This window comes from Cygnus olor, chromosome 6 (assembly GCF_009769625.2).
Source record: "Cygnus olor isolate bCygOlo1 chromosome 6, bCygOlo1.pri.v2, whole genome shotgun sequence".
Taxonomy (NCBI): Eukaryota; Metazoa; Chordata; class Aves; order Anseriformes; family Anatidae; genus Cygnus; species Cygnus olor.
Window position 1 is genome coordinate 23,418,578 of NC_049174.1, and position 25,298 is coordinate 23,443,875.

General features: G+C 40.1%; 1 protein-coding gene across 1 annotated transcript in view; it reads left to right on the forward strand.

Annotated features, from left to right (window-relative positions):
* The first annotated feature begins 1,001 nt into the window (after positions 1-1,001).
* The window catches only part of LY75 (lymphocyte antigen 75), a 47,347-nt gene continuing 23,050 nt past the window's right edge, over positions 1,002-25,298 (forward strand). Inside the window, exons 1-17 of the mRNA XM_040561660.1 lie at positions 1,002-1,242; positions 3,478-3,852; positions 4,843-5,016; positions 5,285-5,449; positions 6,075-6,185; positions 8,232-8,372; positions 10,189-10,377; positions 11,042-11,199; positions 12,115-12,225; positions 13,491-13,579; positions 13,930-14,102; positions 14,279-14,475; positions 15,898-16,040; positions 21,900-21,981; positions 22,561-22,632; positions 24,013-24,136; positions 25,222-25,257. Of these exons, the coding sequence (XP_040417594.1) occupies positions 1,158-1,242; positions 3,478-3,852; positions 4,843-5,016; positions 5,285-5,449; positions 6,075-6,185; positions 8,232-8,372; positions 10,189-10,377; positions 11,042-11,199; positions 12,115-12,225; positions 13,491-13,579; positions 13,930-14,102; positions 14,279-14,475; positions 15,898-16,040; positions 21,900-21,981; positions 22,561-22,632; positions 24,013-24,136; positions 25,222-25,257 (2,425 nt within the window). The 5' untranslated portion in view covers positions 1,002-1,157. The remainder of the gene's footprint in view (positions 1,243-3,477; positions 3,853-4,842; positions 5,017-5,284; positions 5,450-6,074; positions 6,186-8,231; positions 8,373-10,188; positions 10,378-11,041; positions 11,200-12,114; positions 12,226-13,490; positions 13,580-13,929; positions 14,103-14,278; positions 14,476-15,897; positions 16,041-21,899; positions 21,982-22,560; positions 22,633-24,012; positions 24,137-25,221; positions 25,258-25,298) is intronic.

A 25,298-nucleotide genomic window follows, 5' to 3' on the forward strand; every position in this document is an offset into this window, starting at 1 on the left:
TGTTCCCTCCTCAGTGTTGCAGCCAGCACCGGTCTGGGACGGCAGGAGAGGAGGACTCAGTGGCCTTGCTGGGGATGTCCCTACGTGAGGGAGCTGTGTCCCCTGGGCATGGCCACAACACAGAGCAACCCATGGGGGACACTGGGGCCCTCGGCTGCCGGCCAGGAGGGCAGGGACCCCTGCCTGCAGTCTGTGGGGACAAGCTGTGGGGACAGGCTGCTGGGATGGCCTGTGGGGACAGGCCGGGGTGACAGGCTGTGGGGACAGGCCGTGGGGACAGGCTGGGGTGACAGGCTGTGGGGACAGTGGGTGCCTGCAGCCCCTGGCCTGGTGCTGTGCGACCACAGCAGGACACAGGGGCCTCACACCCAGGCCCTGGCACGTGGTCCTGGTGCTGGGAAGGGGCGAGGGCCTCAGGGTGGCCTATAAAAAAAAGTGTGTTTGTATCCACCTTTAGTTATTTTACTTTAGCATCTGCTATTACTTGTTACTTCTGTTTTTTGTTGCCTTTTCTTCACTTCTACCACATACTCATTCCCTTTTAACTTTTTTAAAGCTTTGGTTTTAGCTTTAATTGCTATGTGTTAATTAGGTCTGGTTCTTTGCTTTTTCTTCACTTTTTTGTCTGTTTAGAATTTCCACTTAATTTCCTTTTTACTTTAATTACTTTTTTGTTAGTTTGTTTTGAACACTATGAGGTAACTAGGCCCGGTTTTGTATTTTTTCTTGCTTTCTTCTCGATTTTGCTCGTTTTTTTCCCTCGCTTCTTTTTTCTTTCACTTTTCCCCTTTTTTCCCTCCTCGTTCTCCTTCACTTTCCGCGTCCTTTCCTCACTTTCGCTCCCGTTCCCCCGCTCGCGAGTCCCCTTTCCCTTTCCTTTGTCTCCCTTGCCCCCGCGCTAACTCCGCTCCGCCCGGGACAGCCGCCCCGACCCTGCCCGGCCCGGCCCCGCGGCCCCGACCCGGCGGCCGCCGCCCGGCCCCGCCCCTCGCCTCAAACCCGGAGCCTCTCTTCTCCTGGCAACAAGTGACGCGCCGCGGGGGCGGACCAATCCGGCCGGCCGCTCGCCGCTCGGGCCAGCCGGCGGCAGGCGCGACGCTCGGGCACGGCGAGCCCCTCAGCGCGGCCGCTCCGCGCAACTTGCGCGCCGCGGGAGCATGGGGCGGCCGGCGGGACCCGGCGTGGCCGCCTGCGGGCTCGCCTGGCTCCTCGTCTGCTGCGCGGCCCGGCGGGACCCCGCAGGTAAGCCGGGAGCCCACCTGGCTGAGGGGTGAGGGCGTGAGGCGGGGAGCCGGCGCTGCGCGGGCGCGGAGCGGTGCGGAAGGCCCTGCGGTGCGGAGCGGGCCGGCTGCTGGGCGGGCAAGGGGTGAAGAGAAAAGCCGGGCTGCCCTGCTCCGCACGGGGCCTTCCTCCTCACGGGCAGCCCCGGGGGGTGACGCTGCCCGGCCTCTCCCGGCCGCGCCGTGGCTGAGGGGGGGGCTGACCGGCTTTTTGGCTTGTCCAGCGTTGTGTGCAGAGGGGCAGGAGGAAGGCTTGTTCTTCACAAAGCAGCTCGGAAGTTTTCACCTCAAGGAAAGTCTCGGAGCTGCTGGGGCGGTGAGAGCTGGTGGCGAACAGCGCCAGCCCGTCGCCGAGCCCTGCCACCTCACGCCTTTCTGCGGCCCCTGCAGTGACAGGAGGGGGGTTTGCAGCTAAAGGTGCCCCGTCAAGCTTTGTGGTAAGAGTTTGCAGCTAAAGGTGCCCCGTGAAGCTACCTGGTAAGAGTTTGTAGCTAAAAGTGCCCCGTGAAGCTTCATGGTAAGAGTTTGTAGCTAAAGGTGCCCCGTCAAGCTTCGTGGTAAGGGCGCCGAATGGGAGGAATCGAGCACTGCTCTTCAAAAAGTGCCGCACAGAGAGGTCCGATGAGAAAACTGGATTTTTTGGGGGGAAATTTTAAAAAGCGGTGGTTTTGCTCTTGATGTAAGAGTGAAGGTTATGCAGGAAGAAGTGAAAGAAGTGAAAGAAGAATGAGGAAAGGGGAGATCTGGGGAAAAGCATAGAGCAACTTACAAGAAACTGAAAAGATGAAAGTCTGGAGGGGACAATAAGAAGCAAAAGGAAGATAAAGTGTGGCAAAAGCACAGGGTAAAAAGATACCACAAAAGCAGGATTGGCTGCTTAAAATATATTATTTAGTTAATATGTATGAAAGAGAGGGTTGGTTAAAACGTGCACTTAGAAAAAGTCACCTCCGTGGTGGCTGACTTAGGGATTCTTCTTTACAGTTTGACCAGCTCAGTACCATTTAGACTATTTGGCACTTATGCAGTGGAAAATACACTAGTATACTGGGAAATAGTGGTAAAATTCACTGAATAACATCACTGAATATTTTCCTTGCTGTTCAGCCAAACCTATTATTAAGTCATATTAAAAAAACGCAGTAGGAATGTGATTGACAGTGCATTACTATTAAATACAAAACACTACTCAGCAGATTCCTTATTTAAGCAGCAGAGTAATAGCCTTGTGGGTCTGGGACAGCAGAGGTCCTTTTCAGCCTGGTTAGCAAACATTTTATACTGGGGGGCCATCTTTACTGTGTCATAGAAATAGTTCTAGGCCATTTTTTTTCCTGGCTAGCTTAAACCCACTGCCACTTGTCATAGAGGTGTTACACTGTCAGAGGCATCAGCTTGTAACAGTGAGGTGATCCATATCTCTTTAAAATTAAATGTTATGCTTTGCCAGCTCTTTTTTTTTCTTTTTTTCTTTTAAGTGACAAGCTAAGTCACAGCTGAAAGTGGAACTAGTGTTCCTGTGTCATTTTGAAAATGATACTCCTAATGTTTTGTCTGGGATCTTAGGGGCCCTGCATTTTGTTCATGTGTAGTTTTGCAGTGAGCTGAATATTCATTCGAAAAATCTCTCCCTCAAAAAGCAGTGCCAGTTTTTTTTAGTAATGATGCAGTTGCACCCATGAGCTGGTTCAAGCGTGAGCCCATCCTGCTATCAGTCTTACACGGTACACAGTTTAGAAAAAAAAAAAAAGTGCTTACTAACTGAGGATTATTATTAATTATATTTTATGTTGCCTGTGGTGTGTTACTGCATTTGCATCAAAGACAAGATTCTTAACTCACTAAGCTTGCAAATTAATCAGGGATTGATCCAATCAGTATGTGTTATAATTAAAAGATGATTTTTGTTTGATAGAATTGGACTTAGAAAACAGCCTCATTTTATCCCCTCGTTTTATAATAACTTTGGAAGAGACTTTGTTGTTGTTGTTACTGAAGGAAAGAATACTCGCTAAAGTGCAGGAATATGTACTTACTGGTAAGCTGCAGTAAGAGACCGAGTATAATGTAAAAACAGCTGTCACTGTACTTTTCTGCTGGTGTGCCTCAGAATGTGATTAAACTTTTTAAAAAGAACTTCCTCTGAAAGTGATACTGATTCATACTCTTACGTGGATATTGATTTGTTCCTACCCAGGCAACAATGCCTTTACCATTCGCCATGACACACTGAACAAGTGCATACAAGTTAAAAACTCACGGATAGTGATAGATGACTGCAAAGAGACAAGTGAAGCTTTATGGAAGTGGGTATCCCAGAATCGCCTTTTTCATCTGGGATCCAGGCAGTGCTTGGGACTTGATATATTCACCAAATTACCATCTCGCCTGAAAATGGTTGATTGTAACTCAGAACTAATGCTGTGGTGGCGATGTGCTGACGCTTCTATCATTGGTGCATCGCAGTACAAGGTGACTGTGAAGACTACCTATGTAACTGCAAACATAAATGCGTCAGACCAGTGGAGAAGCAACAATTCCTCTGATGATATATGTCGGTATCCTTACCATGGTAAGTTTGTACTGGGGTTTGGATGGAGAATAGTTTTTTTTTCCCCTACATTTATGACAATAAATTCAGAAAATTAATCATATGAAAAGACTGATCAATAAAGCAATAGAATGTTTTGCTGTAGAGAGATACTGATATTCAAGTATGAATCTTAACTATTTTAAGAAAAAAATATATATCTACACAGCTGGAGAAGTTGTGTTACCAAGTAGCTTTCTCAGCATGTTTAAAACCACCCCCATATTTTTGTGACAACCTGTTATGAAATATCAACCGCATCGTATCAGAACTGAAAAATTCCTCTTCACAGAGATGTGTATTTTTCTGTTACCTTAAAAGCAGGATTTGTACAGCTGGTAGGCTGTACAATCAAATTCAGCATGTGCTGTCAGTTCGCAGCCTGTTGGACTGTTTGGAACCATGTTTGTTTTAGTCTGGTAGTCTATTCACTTGCCATGGAATTTTTTTAGATTTTCATCTAAAATTTAATGAGCGCAGAAAGAAGTGGTAGAAACTTGCTTTATCCTATTTGAGAGGAGAAATTTCATTGTATTTGATTTTTTTTTTTTTCAAAGTGGCCAGGCTGAAGAGCCCAGTAGGCTCCAGTTTGCAATAAGTTTTCACTCTTCTGTGTCTGTTGATTACTACAACCTTGTTCTGTAGTATTCTGTGTGAACCATCTGGATTTCAACAGGACAACGTATTTGTCCCTGACTTACCAGGAAGGGGGGAGGATATTTCCAATGTGTTACGCATCACACAGAAGAAAAAGTACAGAAAAATATTTTCTTCTCATTTCTTTCAGTTCTGGCATTGCTACATATTATCTAGAACAAGATACTGTGTTTTAAGTGCACAAGCGTGATTTGGGTGCTTTTAAATTAACCATGTCTGTACAACCAATAACAATATATTTTGGTGTCCTTTGCTTGCCCAGACAACTTGTATCTAATCCTTTATTAATTTTTACTTTATTTTTCCCTGGTACAGAGATTTATACCAAAGATGGGAACTCCTATGGGAAACCCTGTGAGTTCCCCTTTCTGTATAATGACACCTGGCATCATGACTGCATTCAGGATGAAACACACACGGGTGGGAAATGGTGCGCCACATCTGAAGATTATACTCATGATGGAAAATGGGGGATCTGCTTACAGCCAGGTGTGTTGGGTTTTTAAATAGTCATCCAAGCATTCTGTCACTTCATGTCTGTACGTACAGCTCCACCTTGGCGTAACACCTCACTGGTAAGCTGGGTAAAAACAGGTCACATTTCTTCTGCAGCCTTGACAGCACACACTTACTCTGCAGTATATGTGATTTCAATGTAAAAATACATAAAGTTTCAATATTACAGTTTTTGTTTTGAAACATTCCTGATATTTCATTATAGCCATAGTTAAACGTACCTTCTGCTTCCTTTAAACAGAGGATGGCTGTCAGGATATCTGGGAACATGATCCGGGGGCTGAAAGTTGCTACCAATTTAATACACAGTCTGCTCTTTCTTGGAAGGAAGCTTATATTTCATGTCAAAAGCAAGGGGGAGATTTACTTAGCATCCAAGATGCATCTGAACTGAGTTACGTACAAGGTAGGTGTATTTATTCACGTATGAATAGGAAGTGTAGTTAAGTAACATCAGTGAAGACAACATTTTAGTTTCTGTCTTTAAATCCTGGGTTAAAACTTGATCGTGATTAAACTTGGTGCTCTACTTAGTGTAACAAAAACTGAGGTGCTGATCTAACTTTAGAAGAATGGGTTTCTTTTGTTTGTTTGTTTGCTTTTAAGTTTATCTGTGTGACTTTGTTGCGGTGGCTAGCTCTTGTTCTTACGTATAAGTAACGTTCCCAAAATCTCAAATATGGGCCAGAGTGGCAGTTCATTGGGGTGTACGCACACTTATTACACTGGTGTTTTAGCAGCATGTTAGCATCTTGTGTAATCATTCTCGCTGATGTTCAGGCTTGGCCTGGAGGAACTATCAGTGTGCTTTTGAGAATACAAAATCAAATGTTGAATACCTGGAGGCGCTGGGAGGGGAGACGTGGTTGAATTCCTCCTCAATTCAAGAAAAGTTGCACATCTGATAGTAGCAGCAATTTTTTTCCCCTTCTAATGCAAGCCCTGTTAGATAACGTTTTTATTTTGGAAGAGACCAATAAGGGATGAGTATTTTATACTAATTGTTTTCTTGAATAATGATAAATATCCAGCTAAAGATGACATCGCTGAGATCTTTTGGATTGGCTTAAATCAACTGGACGTTTCTGGAGGTTGGCAGTGGTCAGATCACAAGCCTTTGAATTTTGTCAACTGGCATCCAGGTAATGGTGTTTCTGGTGGTATTAACAATATTTAGAACAGAAACTAGCATTATCCTTTTTTCTTTTTATTTATCTCATCTTCTCTTTTTCATTGGACTTCATCAAAACAATCATTGCTCTATTTCTGTTAAAAGTTCAGGAGGCATCCTTTCCTTCTAGAGAGTGAATCTTTCTCCACTAATTCTCTATTTATGGTCTATTAGGGGAAATCTCTAACTTGAATGATATCTTTGAGGTCCGTTTTAGCAAAGGAGGCTACCGCTGCCGTAGCTGCTAAATTTCTCCTCTCACTGACAGGATGGAGCTGACTTCCCTCAAATATTACAATGATTGATGTTTGTGCAAGAAATGACATTACTTAGAAGTCTTCAAGGTTGCTTACATTTGTTCTGAGGTGAAGATGAAAGAAGTGTAAAACCTTGAAAACCCTTTTCTAATTACTTCCAAGTTCCTATAGAATCAGTGAGAGTCTTGTTTGATCGGAATTTACAGCATGTATTTGTAATATTCTCAGAAATATGATGTGGATATTGATATATGAGAATCCTGGAGGAGTAATAGTCAGGAATTCTGTAGCTAACATTGTTCTGTCATTCAAGCTGAATGTGACCTTTTTAAAATGGAATTCTCTTTTCCTTCAGTTTCTAGAATAGTTTTATTCCGTTAGGCTGTGACATTAATTCTGTGAAAAGAGAAGTGGTTTCTGTTACTTTTTTAAAGATTTGCTGAGAAATGTCTGTTAGATTTTCCAAATGTAGTCTCTTCTTCTTCTTTTTTTTTTTTTTTTGGAAAGCTTAAGGACTTTTCTGCTCCTTGCTGCATCTTCTGCAACTGTGGTGACCCTGTGGGACTGTAATGCAGTGCTAGAGACTAGACTATGCTGAGATACAGTAGGATAGTTCAGTCTGCAGTCCTGGCACACTTACTAATTTTACTGAGAAATTCTAGCTTAAATGTACAGGTATGAAATTGTAACAAATATGTTTTGAAGTCACCAGTATTATTTCAGCTGCTGGACTAGTCTTGTCATCAACAAGTTAGAGCTGCAGGGCAGAAGGGATCTCAGATGGTTTCCAGTCCAGCTCCTGAGCCCTGTGCATCAGGTTGCTTAGGCCTGTCCAGCCACACTTTAGTGTTTCCTTAGATGGAGATACTTCAGCCTCTCTAGGCCACCTATTCCAGTTATTGAATATCCTTGTTATGAAAAATACTTATGAATATCTACCTGGAATTTGTTATCTGCAAGCTGTCTCCTTTGCTTCTTGTCACTTCACTGTATACCTCTGAAAAAAGCCTGGTCCTGTCTCCTCTTGCATGAAGAACTAAGCTCCCCCCTGAGACTTTTCTGTGTGAGGCTGAACAAACTCAGTGCAGGGGAAACAGGTGCCTTGTGTGGGGCACAGGTGGGGTTTGCATTAGGCTTCAAAGAAAGAGAGCCAAAAGGTACTGTTGGAAGGGGGCTCCAGGGGAAGCTGGGGACTACAAAATGAGTTCTCCTATGCAAAATTTTTGATTTGGGGCTGTTGTGGTTTAGCCCAGCTGGCAGCTAAACACCACACAGCCGTTCGCTCACCCTCCCCCCTCCCTCTCTGGGATGGGGGAGAGAAATGGGAAACTGTCCTAACTGAAACCAGGACAGGGGCCTCGTCCGTTAAGGTAAGAATTATGGTTATATTTGCGAAACTGCAGAACTGTGTTTGGAGTTGGTCTGGAAAGAGACTGCCAAAGGAAACTGAGAGCTGCAAGAAGGGTTCTCCCCTGAGATATTTCTAGTCTGGGAAAGTGCTCGGCCAAAGGTTTGTTGTATTGTAAATAGAACATTCTGCCTGGTTAGATGATTAAATGTTGGAATGGAAGTCCTGATACCTTGGTTCTGTAACCTTCTCTCTCACAAAAAAGTTTCTCTGGGACCTGTGGTAGGACAGGTGCCTTCATTCAAAGCAAGTTATGTTCTTCAAATACAAGGTGCTGTAATATGCAGCATATATTACTGCGTTGAAAAGCTCACTGATAACTTTGTGCTCTTTTATTTTTTTCTGCCTATAGATATGCAGAGTTTGTCCCCTCTGGATGGAGCTAGCTGTGTGGCGATGAATGCTGCCTCGGGTCAGTGGCAGAGTTATCACTGTGGGACTCAACTTCCGTATGTTTGCAAGAAGTCATTCGATGAAGCGTCAAACCTCCCAGGTAGGACAGCTTGCATGTTTGTTTCTGTGTGTTAGTATGTGAGTAATGTTCACTTATGCAGTCTTTTTCTTCCTTCCCAAGCCTTCATAGGCATCTCTGCCAAAACACTTCACGGCAGCTTTGGGTATTTTAGCAGAGCAGAATCAAACTCTCTATCTTCAGTCTCAAGATGATCTATCACAAACAGCTTTCATTTTTCACAGCTTTCTCATTCACACATAAAGCATTTCCCAGCACAGTCCTGCCCTTTTCATCATGTTTTTTCTCCATAGCTTGTGCTTTTTTTCATGTGCAGCTGGAAGTCTGGAACTGGCAATTGCACCTCAAAGCTTTCCATCACTGCATTAAGACCATTTCTCTCACTGTTGGAGTGTATTAACATAAAATGAGACCTACCTGGGACCTGGTTCAAACCCTGTTGAATTCAAATAAAAGTAATTAAATGACCTTACCATCTTTTGAAACCAAGCCCAGCACTGGAAATCAAGAGTGCAAGAGTTGGTAATTCGCCCAGTGTGTAATCTTTATTGGATCTGTTACTTTTATCTTGCTAGAGCAGATGATAACACAATGGGGAAAAACGGAGCAGTTTAAAGCTTCATTCTTTCTTCCCGCCACACAAATACGCATACAGTGCTTCAGTTCTTACAGTGTTCAGCTCTGACATATAACTTCTGCCATGCTTTTGGCAATTTACCTACACCTGGATGTCCAACCCTTCCCATGTCCATGGCCTGTTCTTCCATTGGTGCTTTGGCCATACCCAGTTCACAGGGCTCAAAAGTGCGGTGCTCTCGTGAGGAAACTTTCACTGGAAGATGATTGTCCTTGAATGAGGGGTAGAGATAGAGGATAAAGGGAATGAAACAGTGGCCTGGGGGTGGCAAGTGACATATAGTGTCTCTGGCTATGGCATGTTCTTTCCAGCTCCTCCAGGGAAGATATGTGCCATTAAGGAAAAAAAAAAAAAAGTAGGCCATATAAATTAACTTAAACTGCTTCAAAATTATAAACGATCCCCAAAAAACTAATTTTCGGTTACCTAATCTGATTTTTATCTTAACACTAATCCACATCAGTTCTCTGGCTCCTCGCTGGGGTATGTGATGATGGTACTAATATTTATACATTGTTTTAATAATTATAAACCAAAATTCTTGTGACTTGAGCATATTATTTTATATTTTGAAACAGAAAAGCTTTTAACATACACCTTTTTCAGCATGCATAAAAACAGTCTGAATTCTTGAATATCTTAGTTTTCAGAATAAGAATTATTTAAAACTAAACATTTGTTTCATTCTGAGTTATTCAAAATTGTTCTTTTTCATGGTACTGCTCTAAATATGGATAATAATGCCCTATAAAAGTACAAACCCCTGCTGGAGCAAAACAAGCAACTTTTTGTTGAAGCTGCTGTCCTGCAATGAAGTAACTTGTTTTGCCTTTAATTGCTCTTGTAATGTTACTTATAGTTACTTCTGAAACTTTCACTTACACTAAGACCAGCTTAGTAAGAATTCCAGCTTTTTACTCACTTCCACTAACTACTTTCTCCTCTTGCCCACCTTGTGGCCCCAGAATACTACTAATCCCCATAATGTTGCTCAGTCAGGTTTATTTGCTTGACTAAATTGTGACCCTTCCTTAAAACATCAGCCCTGAAGAGCTGTGCTGTTTATCTGTGAACAAATTCTGATTGCTGCTTTGTCTGCTTTCAGGGTGCTGGCACATTTAAGACATGAACAAAATACCAACCCAATGCACCAGTCAATGTAAAATAAAACCTTCTAATTCAGTTTCTCTTCATTATTAGAGTTCTGGAGACACTTGGATACTCAATGTGATATGGGCTGGCTTCCCCACAATGGTTTTTGCTACATGCTGATACACAGCCAGGTTCCTTGGAGTTCAGCAGATCAACTGTGCAAAGCAAATAAGAGTAACCTCATCAGCATACACTCCTTGACAGATGTGGAACTGGTTGTTACAAAGCTTCATAATGGTGAGTTGGGATACTTGTAAAAGTCAAGCACCAAGTGCTGTGCATCTTAAATTACAAACTGCTTTTCATGTTCCAGCATGTGAGTGTGAGAACTTGTAGCTCTAAATGAAGGTGTTAATGCTGAGCTTGTACACAGGCTGTTGCTGAGTTCAGGTCCAGTCCCTTTGTATTAGCTCTTGTTTTAATTTAATCTATTTTATTCATGTATTTATTTATTGAATGGGCCAGCTTGCCTAATTCCTAATGCCTAATACCTGTTCAGTTTTCTCATTCGAACAGAGTCTTAGATAGTTGGGTTGGATATTTGACTGCTGGGTCATTGAACTAACAAAAATGATCTGTACTTTGTAGTCTTACGTTTTTGTCTGCACAGTAAAAATAAGATTTTGTTTGAGCTTCTTTTCTTGTGCGTTCATTATTTTCTGTATTTTTTTTCCTGTTTGTTACCTTCTCTGTGAAGTGTACTCACATTCATGAATATAATGTATGATTTAAAAATAAATTGGGCTTGTCTCAAATTTCCTTTCTCATTGTAATAATAATAAAAAAAGCATTATGCTTTTAAGTAGAATGTGAACTCAGCAAAACTATTTTTTATCACTCCTTTCTAATTAGTTTAAGGATTATTCTGAAACCTCCGTGTTGCCCTAATTTTAAATTACAGATGCTAAAGAAGAAGTGTGGATGGGTCTCAGGAATAAAGACGTACCAACCTTGTTCAAATGGTCGGATCACTCAGCTGTGGATTTTACGTATTGGGATCAGAATGAACCAAAAGTTCCTTTTAACATCACTCCTAACTGTGTGTCATATTCAGGCAAGGTGGGAACATGGCGTTGGTTTTTTTTTGTTTTTTTTTTTTTCCATCATAGTAGTGGTGACATTGTGTGTGAAAGTCAAGAGGGGTAAATCAGAAGAACGATTTTATTTTTGGAATAATCTTTAAAATGCAGATAACCATTTGATTAAAAGAGAGCTTCTTAAAACTATTTAGCCAACACTTGTTAGTTATGTGCCACAAAGAACAGCAGAAATTGCTTACAGCTCTGAGACTGTCACTGCTGTTGACCAACTAGTTGTCCCTGTTGCTCAGAATTTTGGATTATGCTATTTTTGCTTGTCTATGGCAGAGAGCTGGGAAGGAGGTGGGACCAGCTTTTGAGAGGAGAAGCTGTCTTCAGTCACTTCTGGGATCAATTTGGGCCTCCCCATTTAAGGATGGGTAGTGAGATATGTTGGTGAGAGAAGAAGAAGTGGATAAGGACAGCTGGGAGGGAGAGAACAGAAGCAGCAAGGAGTGGGTGGGGGAAAGAAGGTCTCAAAGATGAATGTTGGGAGAAGCAGGCTGTATTCCATCCTCCCAGTTCCAGTAGAAAAGTGGGATGAGCAATTGCCTGCTGTGCTGTCCACTGAAGCTCACGTGCCCCTCAGCTCTCTGCAGTGAGCTGAGCCCACCTGCCCTGCACCCTCTCTGATCCACGAGAGAGCTGGTGCTCCCCTGGCCTATTTCTTTCCTTTTCAGAGGTGATCCAGAGTTATCCCATCTCCACATTGTCAGTTTTCTCTCTTCCTTCAAAACGTGTTCCTATGCATGTAATCCAGGGTATCCCACTCTCAATGTTTTTGCAAGTACAAGTAACTGAGGCATTGCGGCTTTCCCACTTCCAAAAACTCTGCTCCTGCACTATGGAAATATTTTAGTATTTTAAATACTCTTTTTTCCTTTCCTTTTAACAGCTGGGACAGTGGAGAGTCAAATCCTGTGAAGAAAAACTGAAATATGTGTGTAAGAAAAGAGGAGAGATTTTGAATGAAACGAAATCAGATAAAAGCTGCTCATATGATGAGGTAATAGAAAGTCTGCATATCTTTTACCTTCGCTTAGTTCAGAAGCCTGTATTAAATTACTTATTCTCTCTACTTCCTATTTCCTTAATGCCTGTAAAATAAAGCATGTGGAACATCTTGGCTGAAAAAGAACATTTTTATAATATGAGCCAAATTTGGTGTGTCTTCAGATTCTCCTATGAAGGGTCTGGATGTATTACCACTCTGTTTATGGGTGAAAGTGTTATGAGGTTGGACCCAGGAGGTGTGTTTTATTCATTTGTTTGGAAAAAAATAATAATCTGATTTTATTAGGTATGTTGTTGCTAATGCCATTTGTTCTGTAGTTTCTGTTTTAAACATCGTTTTTAATTTAGGATAAGCACTTTGCAACATAAGGATGTGCAGAGATAAATGTGCAGAGATAAATGAGAAGGATTAGGTTTCTGCTATGTTTCACTTGGCTCTCATCTTTGTTGACTTGAATGAAGTTTTTTGTTTTGTTTTTTTAGGTGTAACATGTTATAGTGTAAATAAGTCTGGAAGTCTTTTCTGTTTTGAACAATCTTGGGATGGAGTTACTAGCTACTCAGAATTCTTTTGTTAAGTTTTATGTGGTGTCTTGCCTGCAACAGAAGGCGTATTTACCCCATATCTTCCTTTCTTTACAACCTGGGGGTATTCTTACTCTGTCTTTTCAGAGACTGCCAGTGGTTACAGCTTTCTGTGCTGTTCAGACACCAGGTGCATGCTGTGCTGTTCAGACACCAGTGCATTGGTAGGCTAGCAAAGAGCACAGTAATATTCCTTGAAATTTCCATGTAACTATGGGGGAAAGATTTGAATAAGAGAATTTTTGTAAGTTCAAACATTTTCTGTATAAAGGATTTTTTTTTTTGGAAGTAAAGAAATGCTAATAACGCCCTTTTATTATTCCTCTGTTTGAATCCTGGCGTTGGTGGAACAGCATCAGAACTCCTATTGTTTTGAATAGGACTAGGCTGTCACCCTTGTGTTTCTCTCTCTAAATGCACATAGCAGTCAGAAGACTTTGCACAGTTGAGCTAAAACAGTGGTGTATTTTATTTCTGTGGTTGCATTATTTCTTAGAACTGTGAATCCGAGAGTTGATAATACTGCACCCTGTGTGTGATGTGCTGCATTTCTTTCTTGTATATGCTTGTCAGCTTGTGTACGTCAACCAATGTTAGCAGTGATTCCTGTTCTGCAGATAATGCCTAAATTAGGTTGTTAAGTATAAATGTGTTTTTTTGTTCTTTAACCAGGGATGGGAGATGCATGGAAACTACTGTTACAGGATTTATAAAACAGAAGTTTCATTTGGAGCACAGTGCAATCTTACAGTAACAAACAGGTAAAGTAATTTCTGTAATTTATTTGTGCGCTTTATAGTAGGATCCTGGAGATGCCGTCATCAAACCTCCATATTCTAAGCAATGGTTTAAAACAGAAAAAATAGACGTAGAATTGCTACTGCAGAGAACTGACAAACTATGTTTTCTGTGGTGTGACCATGGCAAACCTACAGTGTAAAGGCTTCTCAGATGTATTTGAATTCCCAGCCTGCTGACCCCTTATTGAATACAGGACTGCCTGGACAAGCATTTGAACTAACTCATGTAATAATATGCCTGGTTTTCAGATTGACTCAGTAGTTTCAGTTATCTTTCAAATATTGACTGAGATTAATCTGTGAATTTTCAGATTTGAGCAAGAATTTATAAACAGTCTGATTAGAAAGTACACCAAAGTTGAAGAAAAATACTTCTGGACTGGTTTGCAAGATATTAGCCATACAGGAACATATTCCTGGGGTGCAGTGGATGGGGAAAAAAATGAAGCTGTGACATATACTAACTGGAATTCCTTGCAACCAGGTAAACGTAACAAATTCTTAAAAAATTTAAAAATGCTATCATTTTACATTCAGCAAGCATTGGAGCACCATGTTAGGGGACTCCAAGGATGAAATAAAATAGTCATTCAGAAATCTTTGTATTTTTGGAAAACCAACCAATGGCTTTAAATATTTCTTTGGTGGCTTAAATTTCAGAGTTCTCAGGAGGATGTGTGGCCATGCCCAGTGGGAGGTCTGTTGGAAAGTGGGAAACTAAGGACTGTAAAACCACAAAAGCATTTTCTGTCTGTAAAAAGTACATTGGGCTGCCCAAGGAACCAGAAGTGCTTCCGAAGCCATCTGATCCCTGTCCTCCTGGGTGGCACAATGGATCAGGCCTTGCCTGCTACAAGGTAAGAAGTTATTCCTATTGGATGTTAATTGTTTGTTACTGTCTTGCAGCAAGTATGTGATTAGCCATTTTATGTCTTATGACTGCTCTGAAGGATATTTCAAAGGACGTATTACACAGGGAGGAAAAATTCTTGCTGATTTACATTGATGCACAAGAACATCTGGAGGCATTCATCCTGTGCTGGTTTTCAAAAGATGCAGTGTGCCTCTCCCTCTTGATCTGTGGCCAGCTCTGCACATTAGAGCTGAGTGGGGTGACAGCATTCACCTCCTGCTTCCATCTCAGGAGCCCAGTACTGATGGAGGGTGCCATGTCTGTATCTTAGCCTGATTGCCATCATCCAGCACACAGACACCTGAATAAGAAAGGAAGGTGCTTTGAATCTCCTTCCCTTGTACTCTTAAGAGTGTAGATGGGGAAGATGAGATTTTTTCTGGTTTGAATGTGGATATCAAACTTCTTAAAAAAGAAAACAAAACAAAAAACGCTGCCTCGGTTGCATTTTACTGTTTCTGAAATAAACAGTGGAAGTAAATAGTCATGCTGTTAGCTGGAATGGCTTAAATAAATTCGCATTTAGAAGTGCACCTTTTTTCTTACTATTAAGAATCTAATCAAGGTAAAACTGAGGCTGTTTATTGGATTGTGTGTTCATTATTTCTAGATCCAATGCCTGCAATGAACTGTGTCCTGTACACAGCTCATGTAGCAAAGTGGGGAAACGCAACTCGCATAACAAGGCTGTGGGCAAGGATCCCAAATGTGTGGGTCTTGCTGATGTGCAGCATAGTTGTCCCTGCTCAGCCGATGGGGTGTGACAGCTGGCTCTGGCAGTTTCTCCAAAACTCTTGTTGACCAAGTGCAGCATGTCTGTGCAGAGAGATCCTGCTGACGGGAATTGGCTTGGACTGAAGTCAAGGGGATCAAGTGAATATGTTAGCTGAGGTGTATGAGCCAAGTACGAAACTGACACACGCAGGTAGCAAAGAAGGTGCTGAAGAACTTTTTTCACCTTTAGCACCCAAATGGGCTTGGTGTCAGTGGAAACTGGGTTTTGCAGTTCACCGTACGTTTTAAAGAACACCATCACTTAAAACATAATTTGGCTTGCAGTTTTGGAATGAGTTGGGTGTTGTTTTCTAAAAATCTTTCTGGTAAAGAAAAACAGAGAAATTCTGCCATATGGAATATGTTGCATTTGAAACAAATTTTGTCAGCTAAACTTCAAAGTCTCGCTGTTGTTGAACAAACTGGAACAAATAAAATAGTTAAGAAGTCAGGTTTAAAATCAAGATCTCTCCCTATGGAGATGTGCATTATTCATTCCAGCAAGAGGTGTCCATATCTGAGTAGTGCAACAGAGTTTTAAAAATGTTGTCACTTGTGTCATTTTCTACTCTGATGGCTGGTTGTTGCGAAGTTCTTCCACAGTGAAAGAGTGCTGCGAACCAGGACTTGGGAAGAGGCAGAAAGGTTCTGTGAAGCACTAGGAGGCCACCTTCCTAGCTTTACTAATACAGAAGAAATCAAGGCACTTCATTCTATCCTGAGAAGAATAATCAGGTAACAAAACAGCCATGGACTACAATTTTGATTTCAGTCACACACACGGGTGTAGATCGTAAATGCTGCTGCTGACCCCAAATGGCAAGTATGAGACAGTGTACACTGACTGTTTCCCACAGTAAACAGCTAGATGTGGCATTTGAACTGCTGGCATGTCACTGCCTTCCTGGAAAATGTCATGGGAGTACAGCTTGGGCAAATGTTTCACATTGCTAGAGGGAATGCAAGAAAAGAGATATTTACTTTGAGCATCTTCGATTGCTCAAATTTAAATCTGTGTTGTTTCCTTCTTTATGCTGAATTTTGGTACAACTGCATTGTAGCTGCTCCTATTCTCTACTGATACATTCTTTAAAGATGAGTTATTACTTCAGTTTTTCAAATAGGTCTCATTTTTATTCATGAAATGCTTCTTGACTAAATTGGGTGCTATTTTTTTTTGAAAATGTGAATAATGTAGTGTCCAGCAATCTGGTTGGCAGAGATCCCATTTGGCATAACGGCACTAACACTATATGGGCATTAGATGGGTGTGTTGAGTTTTCTGGTATCAACAAATGAAATGCTACATAATTTATGAATCTAAGGCTTTTTATTTATTCAGAGGAACTGTCACTGCAAAGCTTTATTAGGCACTGGTGTGATGTCAGATCCTTGTGTAATATGCTTTTTTGATTGGCAGCCTGGTGTTTCAGAACTTTTGCCAGCTTAAACTCAAATGCTGCCAGTTATGTGATCCTAATTTATTTCATCAACAAACAAAATCAGGATTATTTTAGAAGCTGCCAGTGTACAATGCTGTGATTAAATTTTAAAATTTGATGACTGAAGAGATGCCTTCTTGAAAACCCAGTGAACCTTTTTTTAGAAGTGCACAAGTCATGAAAATTACTTAATGTTTATGTTACTAAAAGACAAAACCAAACTCATATGCTCTATAAATAGATGGCTTAGTTTGTTAAAAGCCACTTGTGACTCCTTTGCTAAAGTGACTAAAGTGCCTGAAATAAAAATCAGTGCAGAGATTATTTTTAGCTATAGATCTTAGTACACTGTTTTGCAATTACAGATTTTGTTTTAGTGTGCCTAATTTACTATCAAATATGAATAGAGAATTAACTAGTTTTTATTTTCCTACTATTCCTACAAATATTTGGAAGTACATTTCAGCCTGAAGACTCTCTCTGGTATTGATTGTAGTTAATGGCCTTTTTTTGGTTAGGAGTTTAAAGCTGAAAACTTGTCATTCCAGAAAGCCATCTGACACATGATGCTTATGCAGTTCCCATATTTCAGAAACTCCCTGAAAGAAGGAGGGTCCCAGTACTTCAGTATTATTTTAGCAGCACTTAAACAAGGGGCAATATATTGAGCCCACTATATAAATATGGGGCAATATATCGAATCCAGAATAAGTTGACTTTGTCAGAGTTGCAGTAACTGCATGTGTCCAGTATAAACCAAAACACAGTATTTTGTCAGGATTAACCTCTTTTGAAACATTGCAGAACTTCCTGAATAGAAATACAATAGTTTTGGTATCGCCTTGATAAAGCATTTTAAATAATGTTTGTTTAGACAATGTAATGAGATGTTTAATTTGGTTATACTTTCAAATTAATTACTCAGAAGTGGTGATTATATGAAGCATTTTAGAGATCAAGAGTGATGGGTAGCTTGTCTGAAAATAAGCTCATTTGATAAAGGAGAGAGGAAAACAAGTGAATTACTTCACCAAGAACAACAGACAGTTCAGGTAACTGGGAGAAATCATCCTAAGGTAATGTTAGGAGAGATTAGCTGCCAGAGTTTTCTGGCGTGCAGTTTGTCCTGCATTTACGCAGTGCAAAGTCTGACCTGAAGTATTCATTCAGTGCAGTTATTTTGGCTCAGTGAAGGACCACACCTTGGCTTTTTTTTTTTTTTTTTTTTCCTTGCACAGTTCTCCGGTGACTCATTGAGAACTGTTTGTTTTTAAACGTTAGCATAAGTCAGTTTGGTTCACCAGGAAAAGGGCAGCTTGCCTAGTCCATTTTGTTCTTTACTCAGATTCCACCTTAGAGGCAAATAAGAACTAGAACTGTTCCAGCCAAATCAGGCAATTGCCATTGGAAAGGAAAATAAAATTTGCCTGCCAGCCTTCCTGTCTGAAAGAAATATGAGATAACATATTTTAACTTCAAGGGACATGGTACAGGCAGAACAGATCCTGGTAACTTACTTTCATTCTTCTAAGATTGTTTTTCTGAGCATTTTGCAGCTTATACGTGGCAGCGACATTGGATGCAAAGTGAGTAACAGCTTGGATTGGTTAGAAATAACATTTCAATGAGGACACCTTACTGGAAAGAAACCAGTTGCCTTTTATATGCACAGCGCTGCTTGTATAATTGCACTGCATCTAGAAATCCTCATTAACACTTGAATTTGCAAGAAAAGACTGATCATACTCTCAACACACTGACCAAAACAACAATAAAAATAAGATGCAAGCTCTAGTAATTGGGTTAATACAGCTTCTGTGCTCTTCTGCTAGGGAGTGGCTGATTAGCAGGATGGAGATTTGGTCAGTGGCAGTAGCCTGTTACGGAGGGAGGAGCAGAGATCAAATGGGCTTCATGCATACCGCTATCAGAAGCAGCAGTCCTTTTAAATTGCGCCATTCTGGCATTGGCCCAGATATATGCGTTTGTTATATTTCACCTCTTATCTAGAGTTAGGCTGTAACCTCACTTAGGCTCTTAATCTTGTGTTGGAGCTGACGTAAGGGACAAAAAGAAATCCTTCTTCTATTTCAGCAGTTGGAATATGACAGTAGAAAAAGTACTGTTTTACATTACATTCACGTTGATCTAAACAGCATTTATTGACTTGTGCACAACGTTGCCTTTTATGATTTTTTTTCTGTATGAGAGAAAAAACACTGCAGGGTTTAGGGTCTTTCATTGTTAGTCAATGTGAAGTCTGTTATAAAGCACTAATTGCACTTACTTTTTAGGTTACAGCTCAGGATAACCTAGGTTTTAGATGCAGTTCCAGGAAGGTAACTCAAAGAATACTCTGGCAGTGATATATCTATTTTGCTAGCAGTCCACAAGACAGATTTTAAATGTTTTCCAGTGAGGACACAGACAACTGAAGTACAAGCAAATACCTTGCTGCAAGCTCACTTGCAAGAGTCTTAATTTATACTTGTCTTACATGGTTAATAGAACTCTTTTTGGCAATGCAGTGGTAGTATTATTTTGGAGGGCTATCAGAAGTAATTACTTAAGGTTAAGTGTCATCAAGAATAGCGTAGCAGTTACTGAACTATTAATTTTCATGTCTGAACAATTGCAAAGGATGAAAAAATGTATGTTAATGTGCAAATGCCTGATCAGCTGGGCAACATTGTGCTGTTGGCAGATTAATAGTTGGAAATTGGGAGACAGGCTGGACTTGACCTAGCACACCTTTTATATTTATTTATTTTATTTATTACATAAAAGCCTATACAAGTTAAAAGACTTTGGAAAAAATTGCTCTAGCTCATCAGTTTATTACTGCAAATCCTTTTGAAATGAGTGTCTCAAACTTTCTTTTTAGTGGATATTCCTCTGTGATGATCAATTACTTAAACTGCATGAGGCCTGTAGGTGACGACCAGGAGGGGAGAGTTAAGCAATGTCTGATTCATAACTGGAAAGAATAATCACAGAACAACAAAATCGTAAAGGCAGATTGCCAAAAGCCACTTAGCTGCTTGACAGCTGGTGAATGGCTTATAGTTTTCCCTCTGGAGTGATGTAGGACATTTAGGCTGTTTAAAGGCTTTTTAGTGATATTAAAAGACTAAAGACTGTTCAGTATGGTAAGATCACACTAGTGTGATCACAATATCACACTGATGTCAGAAATTAATGCTGGTGTGTGGAAGGGTGAGATTTACTGGTGGCTGCTTTTTTTTTTTTTTTTTTTGCCTCCCCCTAATGGGAGGCCTACCAAGTAAAATGCTGTTGCCCTTCCTGGTTCTCACGTGCTTTGCCTATGTACTCTGTCTGGGCTGTGCTGTTGTTTGTCATGGGCCTGAGTCCCAAGGGCAAGCTTCCAGATCTGTTTTCATGAACCCACTGTTGGAATGTGATGTTGTTGTTTTTATTTTTTTCACCCTTTGATACTAATGGTCTAGGAAACACATCCTTGAGATCTCCCAGGCTGTTCCAGTTATTTTCTTGGTGCTGCTGTGTCAGCCATTTCATGCTCAGTTTAGCATCTTTATGGTGATGTGTGTGGGAAGGCAGGGGCACGATCTTAGCAAAGAAATTTTTCATGTTGTCCTGGGATTTCTTAAAATTTCTTGTGCTGGTAAGCCTGGATTTAAGTCCGTCCCTCCATGTAATAAAATTATGTTCATAAAGTTGCCAAGTTCTATCTTAAAATCACTCTGATAATTTGTCATCACTACATTTTTGGGAGACTTCTCCAAGCCCTGGCCTCTGGTCAGAAACCTGTTTCCAGTTGAGTCTAAATTTACTTCTGATCTGTGGTTCCTTCAGACACAATGTCCTTTTTCCTCAGATGGTTCTTCCTCCTATGGGCCTAGTGTCCTAATATAATGTAAAGAACAATTATATCTCTTCCCTTTGTTTTTCAAGGCTAGAAAAGAAAACCCTTAATTCTTTTAAATAAACTAAACTTTCATTGCCTCAAATATTCTGCGTGGCCTCAAATATCCTTCTATGTATTTGGTGCAACATGAATTGATGGAGTAGTGCTCCAGATAAAGTTTTACAGGAGCCCTGTACTGTGGCATTGATGCTTCATTATCTCTGTCAGAACATGTCCATGAGGGGGCCTTCTTCACTGCTGCACTGCAGTAGGATTTCACATCAGCTGTGATATCATTTCTAAAAACAAAACAAAAAAAACCTTAGCGTCTTTCCTCTGCTGCTGTTAGGTGATATCATCTATTACTTTTCTTGGGCAGGGTAGGGGGTTGGAGTGAATTGTCATAAACTTCAGTAGCTAGAACCAAATTGATACTTCCAAAAGTAGAGGCTGCAGTACAAAACTAAACTTGCAGTTTGACACATGCTTCATTTTGTCATGGTATCCTGGATTCATAAGCAGTGGTAAAGAGTATGGTTAAAGTTGTTACTGCAGATTTAAGTATTTCTGTTGTAAACACCTTTTTTTTTTCCTAACAATTTGTGTCTTGCAGCATAACTGAAATTTTCAGTTTATAGATCCCTTGCTTATGAAAAACAAAAGTAAAATCTAATGAAAAAGTAAAAGTAAAAATGCAGTTCTGACTGTAATCTGGTGCAGTGGAACAAATATCTATCACCTTTCTTTTAAGCAAGTGTTGAGGTCAGCGATGTTACGGGCCTCTTTTATGAAGGTGCACAGTTGAAATACATACCTGTGCTTTGTTTATATCACTGATAAGCGTAAGGGAAATGCAGAGTCGGTTACTTTGTGTAAGCAGAAGTTTTCATGTAGTTTGAGGAAGATTGTATTTGAGCTGATGAGAGGTGAGCTGGAGGTGGACAAGGAGAAGCAAGCCAAATAGATACAGTTTGTGATTCTGGAAGAAGAGTATATCGAGAGACAACTGATGCAGTGAATGAAGGAATTACATGATTTAGTCTTCTGTCCCTGACCACACAGAAAACTAACCTACAAATCCTATTACAAGTGCGGAAGAGGACCTTGACTCTAGGCCTGTTTTCCCCTTTGACCTGCTACAATTTGCAGGAGTAAACTTTTGGCTCTGCTGCTCAAACCTAAGTGATGCAATGACTTAGGTCAGTTTTTCTATTAAATGTGCTGAACCATATATTTGGCTTAAGATTTTACTTTGTTTATTTACAGTAATGACAGATGGGTATGGATTGGAATGAATAAGAGGAGTCCAGATTCTTTGGGAACCTGGCAATGGAGTGATGATAAACCCGTAAGTTAACCAAGAAATGTCACGTCCTCATTTGTTTTAGCTTGGGCTGAATTGAAAATAAATTGATAAATCCTCTAATTAAGATATGGCAGATCCTTCAACAGATGAGTAATTCAGAAGATTGTGCACTTAAGAGCTACCATCCAGGCAGATTTCCAATTAAAAGCATAACTTTAATAAGGTTAATCTGATCTCTGTCTCTATCACATTAAAATACTTTAATGGAAATATAGTAATAAAAATCTAAGAGCTGGTGGAGAGAACAAGATGTCTTCATGCCATGGCAAGAGGGGGGGGAGGGGTATGAGCTCATCTTCTTGACAGAGCAGGCTTCTCCAAAAATAACTTCTTAACTGCAAGTGATTTATTTGTCTGAAAGTGTGAGATAGTTTATTTATTTTTCCCTCTATAATAACAGGTACACAGACTCAAAACTCTTTGATCTACTTACTGCCTTTTAATATATATTTTAATAGTGATAAACTTAATGGGATCACAAGTTTAAATGGTTACCTTTGGGGACTATTGTAGCAAAAATAGTCATGAAGTAATTGTTCTTTCGTCCTGTCTGTCCTATAGGTAACTAGTATTATTATGCCACGTGATTTTCTGGAAGATGAATATAACACAAGAGATTGTGCTGCTTTAAAGGTTAGTTTCAAGGTTTTTAATAACAGCATGCTTATTTATTCATGAAAGTACTTGGAAAAAATATTCCTGCCAGCTGTGTATTGGATTTAAGTTGACTGCTGAGATGTTTTCTTCGTATAGTAAAAAGTTGCTAGTGTTCCCTTTATTAATGTACAGCTAGTATTGCATTTCCCTTATTTAAGTGGTTTTAACAAACTGAGTGCTATGCTAATGATGACCTGTCGTAAGACTTCTGATCTACAAAATATTTTAGTGATAATACAGTTCTCTATTACATAATGGCATGCTACATATCTGTTGAATGTTATAAGTGACACTTAAGAACATAACATGGAGTCTAAAACAAAAAAAAAACACCCACAACTCTACAAGTAAGTTTTAAAATCTAGATTTGTTTTTCTGAACTGCAAATTAAGAAAATCGTTGAAACATAACGTAGAGGGATGCAGTAGCCAGGATAGAGTATTTATGCTTGTGTTTGCTTTGTGAAATAGACTGTAACTGCTGTGTCAGGTTTTAATTCAAAATGTCATGCCTCTAGTGAATTATGTTCTTCGTTGCTTATTTCAGTCTTGATGGCATGAGTTGTAAAATGGCCTTTAACTTTTCCTGAGCATTTTTGTAAGATAGTTCTAATACTCTCCTTTCTATTAACTGAAATGGAACCAATTCTGCTTTTCAGATTTATTGAAGGAAAGGATAGTTGTATGCCCTTGCTTCTGTTCACAGCCATTACACCTTAATATCTTCTCTTGTGTTTGTGACCCCAGGCTGAGAAGCTGTCATCTTTAACATTAGGCTGATAGAAGCATCAGATGAGAGGAAAGCACTCTGAAGAGCATTGTGAATATAGCAACCTCCCTCCCCTACCTGCTAGGTCTAGGCATGTGTTCCTTCACTAAATGATACAAAATTCTCTTTATTGGAGAGATCAGCAAGAGTGAAGTCAGATCTTAAAGTTGATTGTAAGAAATAATCTTAGATAAGAAAGATTATTCCTATGCTGGATTCAGATGAGTGTTTCTTTTGAGGAGAAATGAAAATTTATTTCAGGGAAAGAAGTTCCAACAGATAATTCAATAATAAGCATAGATGAGATTGTGTGTGCTACAAAATAGTGAAGAAACAACATTGCAAGAATAGACTTGTATACCTAGAATGACCTTAAACCCCTTACACAATTGCTTCACAATCTTGGCTAGCATGGAGAATTATAGTTTAAAGAGTTACAGTGGTATCTGTTCATTTTTTCAAGATGTATGGGGCTGATGCCACAATAACACATACTGACTTTGTCAAAGATATTTAATATAGTTTCATTTCACATTACAGAGGCCCATACTCTTTTTAACTGATTTCTCTGTTCCTGCTTTTATACAGACCTTTCAATTTTCACGGCGATCATTTTGGAGATTTTATTTCCATGAGGGCAGAGACCTGGAATTTTATGTCAAGCCTTTTGATTGTGAAGCTAAACTCGAATGGGTTTGCCAGATCACAAAAGGTAAACTGCATTTACACACATTTCATATAAGAGTTTAGTGATGGGTTTTTAGTTCCTTTGTGTTAACAGCTTTTGTGAAATACATCTAACTAGCTGAGATGAGGTAAGCATATTTGAAATATTGCTCATTATCAAATTGGAAGATATGAAATAGGCAGCAAAGAAATATGACCAAGAACTAGGGTTATAAACTTCAGAAATTCATCATTTTTCTTGGTATTCTTTGTGTTTCAATAGTGAAAAGAAGGTATCTGCCACTGAGCTGTCATTATTGCCCAATAGCGGAAACTTTGCAACCAATGTTTTATTTTTTTCTCTGTGGACCATTAGAAGTCAGTACTTGAGATGCCTTGCTTATGTGATATACAAACTGACATGCACCCAGAGTATTCAAAGATTTATCAAAAAACGACCATGAGGAGGAGGATGCAGTATCACTGCTTCCGTATTCTTTCTTTTCCCGTGAAGTAAGAAGTGGTTTCTCAGTAGGTGAGGTGATATAAACCAAGTAATATTTGTAACTAAATGACTGTAGGCATATTGGGTATACAGTCTGCTTCTACTTTAGGTGAATGAGCCTCTTGCTTGTTCTTCTGGTAAAGTTAGTGTACTATAAAGTTAGGGTACTAGCTCCTCATTGTAGTGAGACAGAGAGGTGGGAATGCAAAAGAATGGGGTGGCATCTCTGCACAGATCCAGCTTTTTTCCTGCAGTATGAGACATGCTTAATCAAGTAGGCTTTTGTGTTTTAGTTATTCATTGAAAGGCTTTTCAGGGCATGAGACTTTCCTGTCCTGGGGGGAAATGGGTAGATAAAATATATTACTTTGCTTGTATTCTTTTAGAGGGAAACAAACGAAAATAAAAAGCACAGGTATTTAACACTGAGGTATGGAAAACACCCATTAGTTTTGAATCAGCTTGTTTTAGACTATTTTATCTAAGTATGATTTTTCTCCTTCCTCCTCTGCCCCCCATCATGCATACCCAAAAGCATGAGTATAACCTATCATTTCCATTATTTGTGACCACAGTCTTATTATAGGATGAACTTGAAGTGACTGTTCTTTTTTTCCTCTGAACAGGTAGCACTCCAAAGACACCTGAGTGGTATGTACCAGGTAAATGGACTTTTTGTGTATTCTAACACTTATACAGTAGT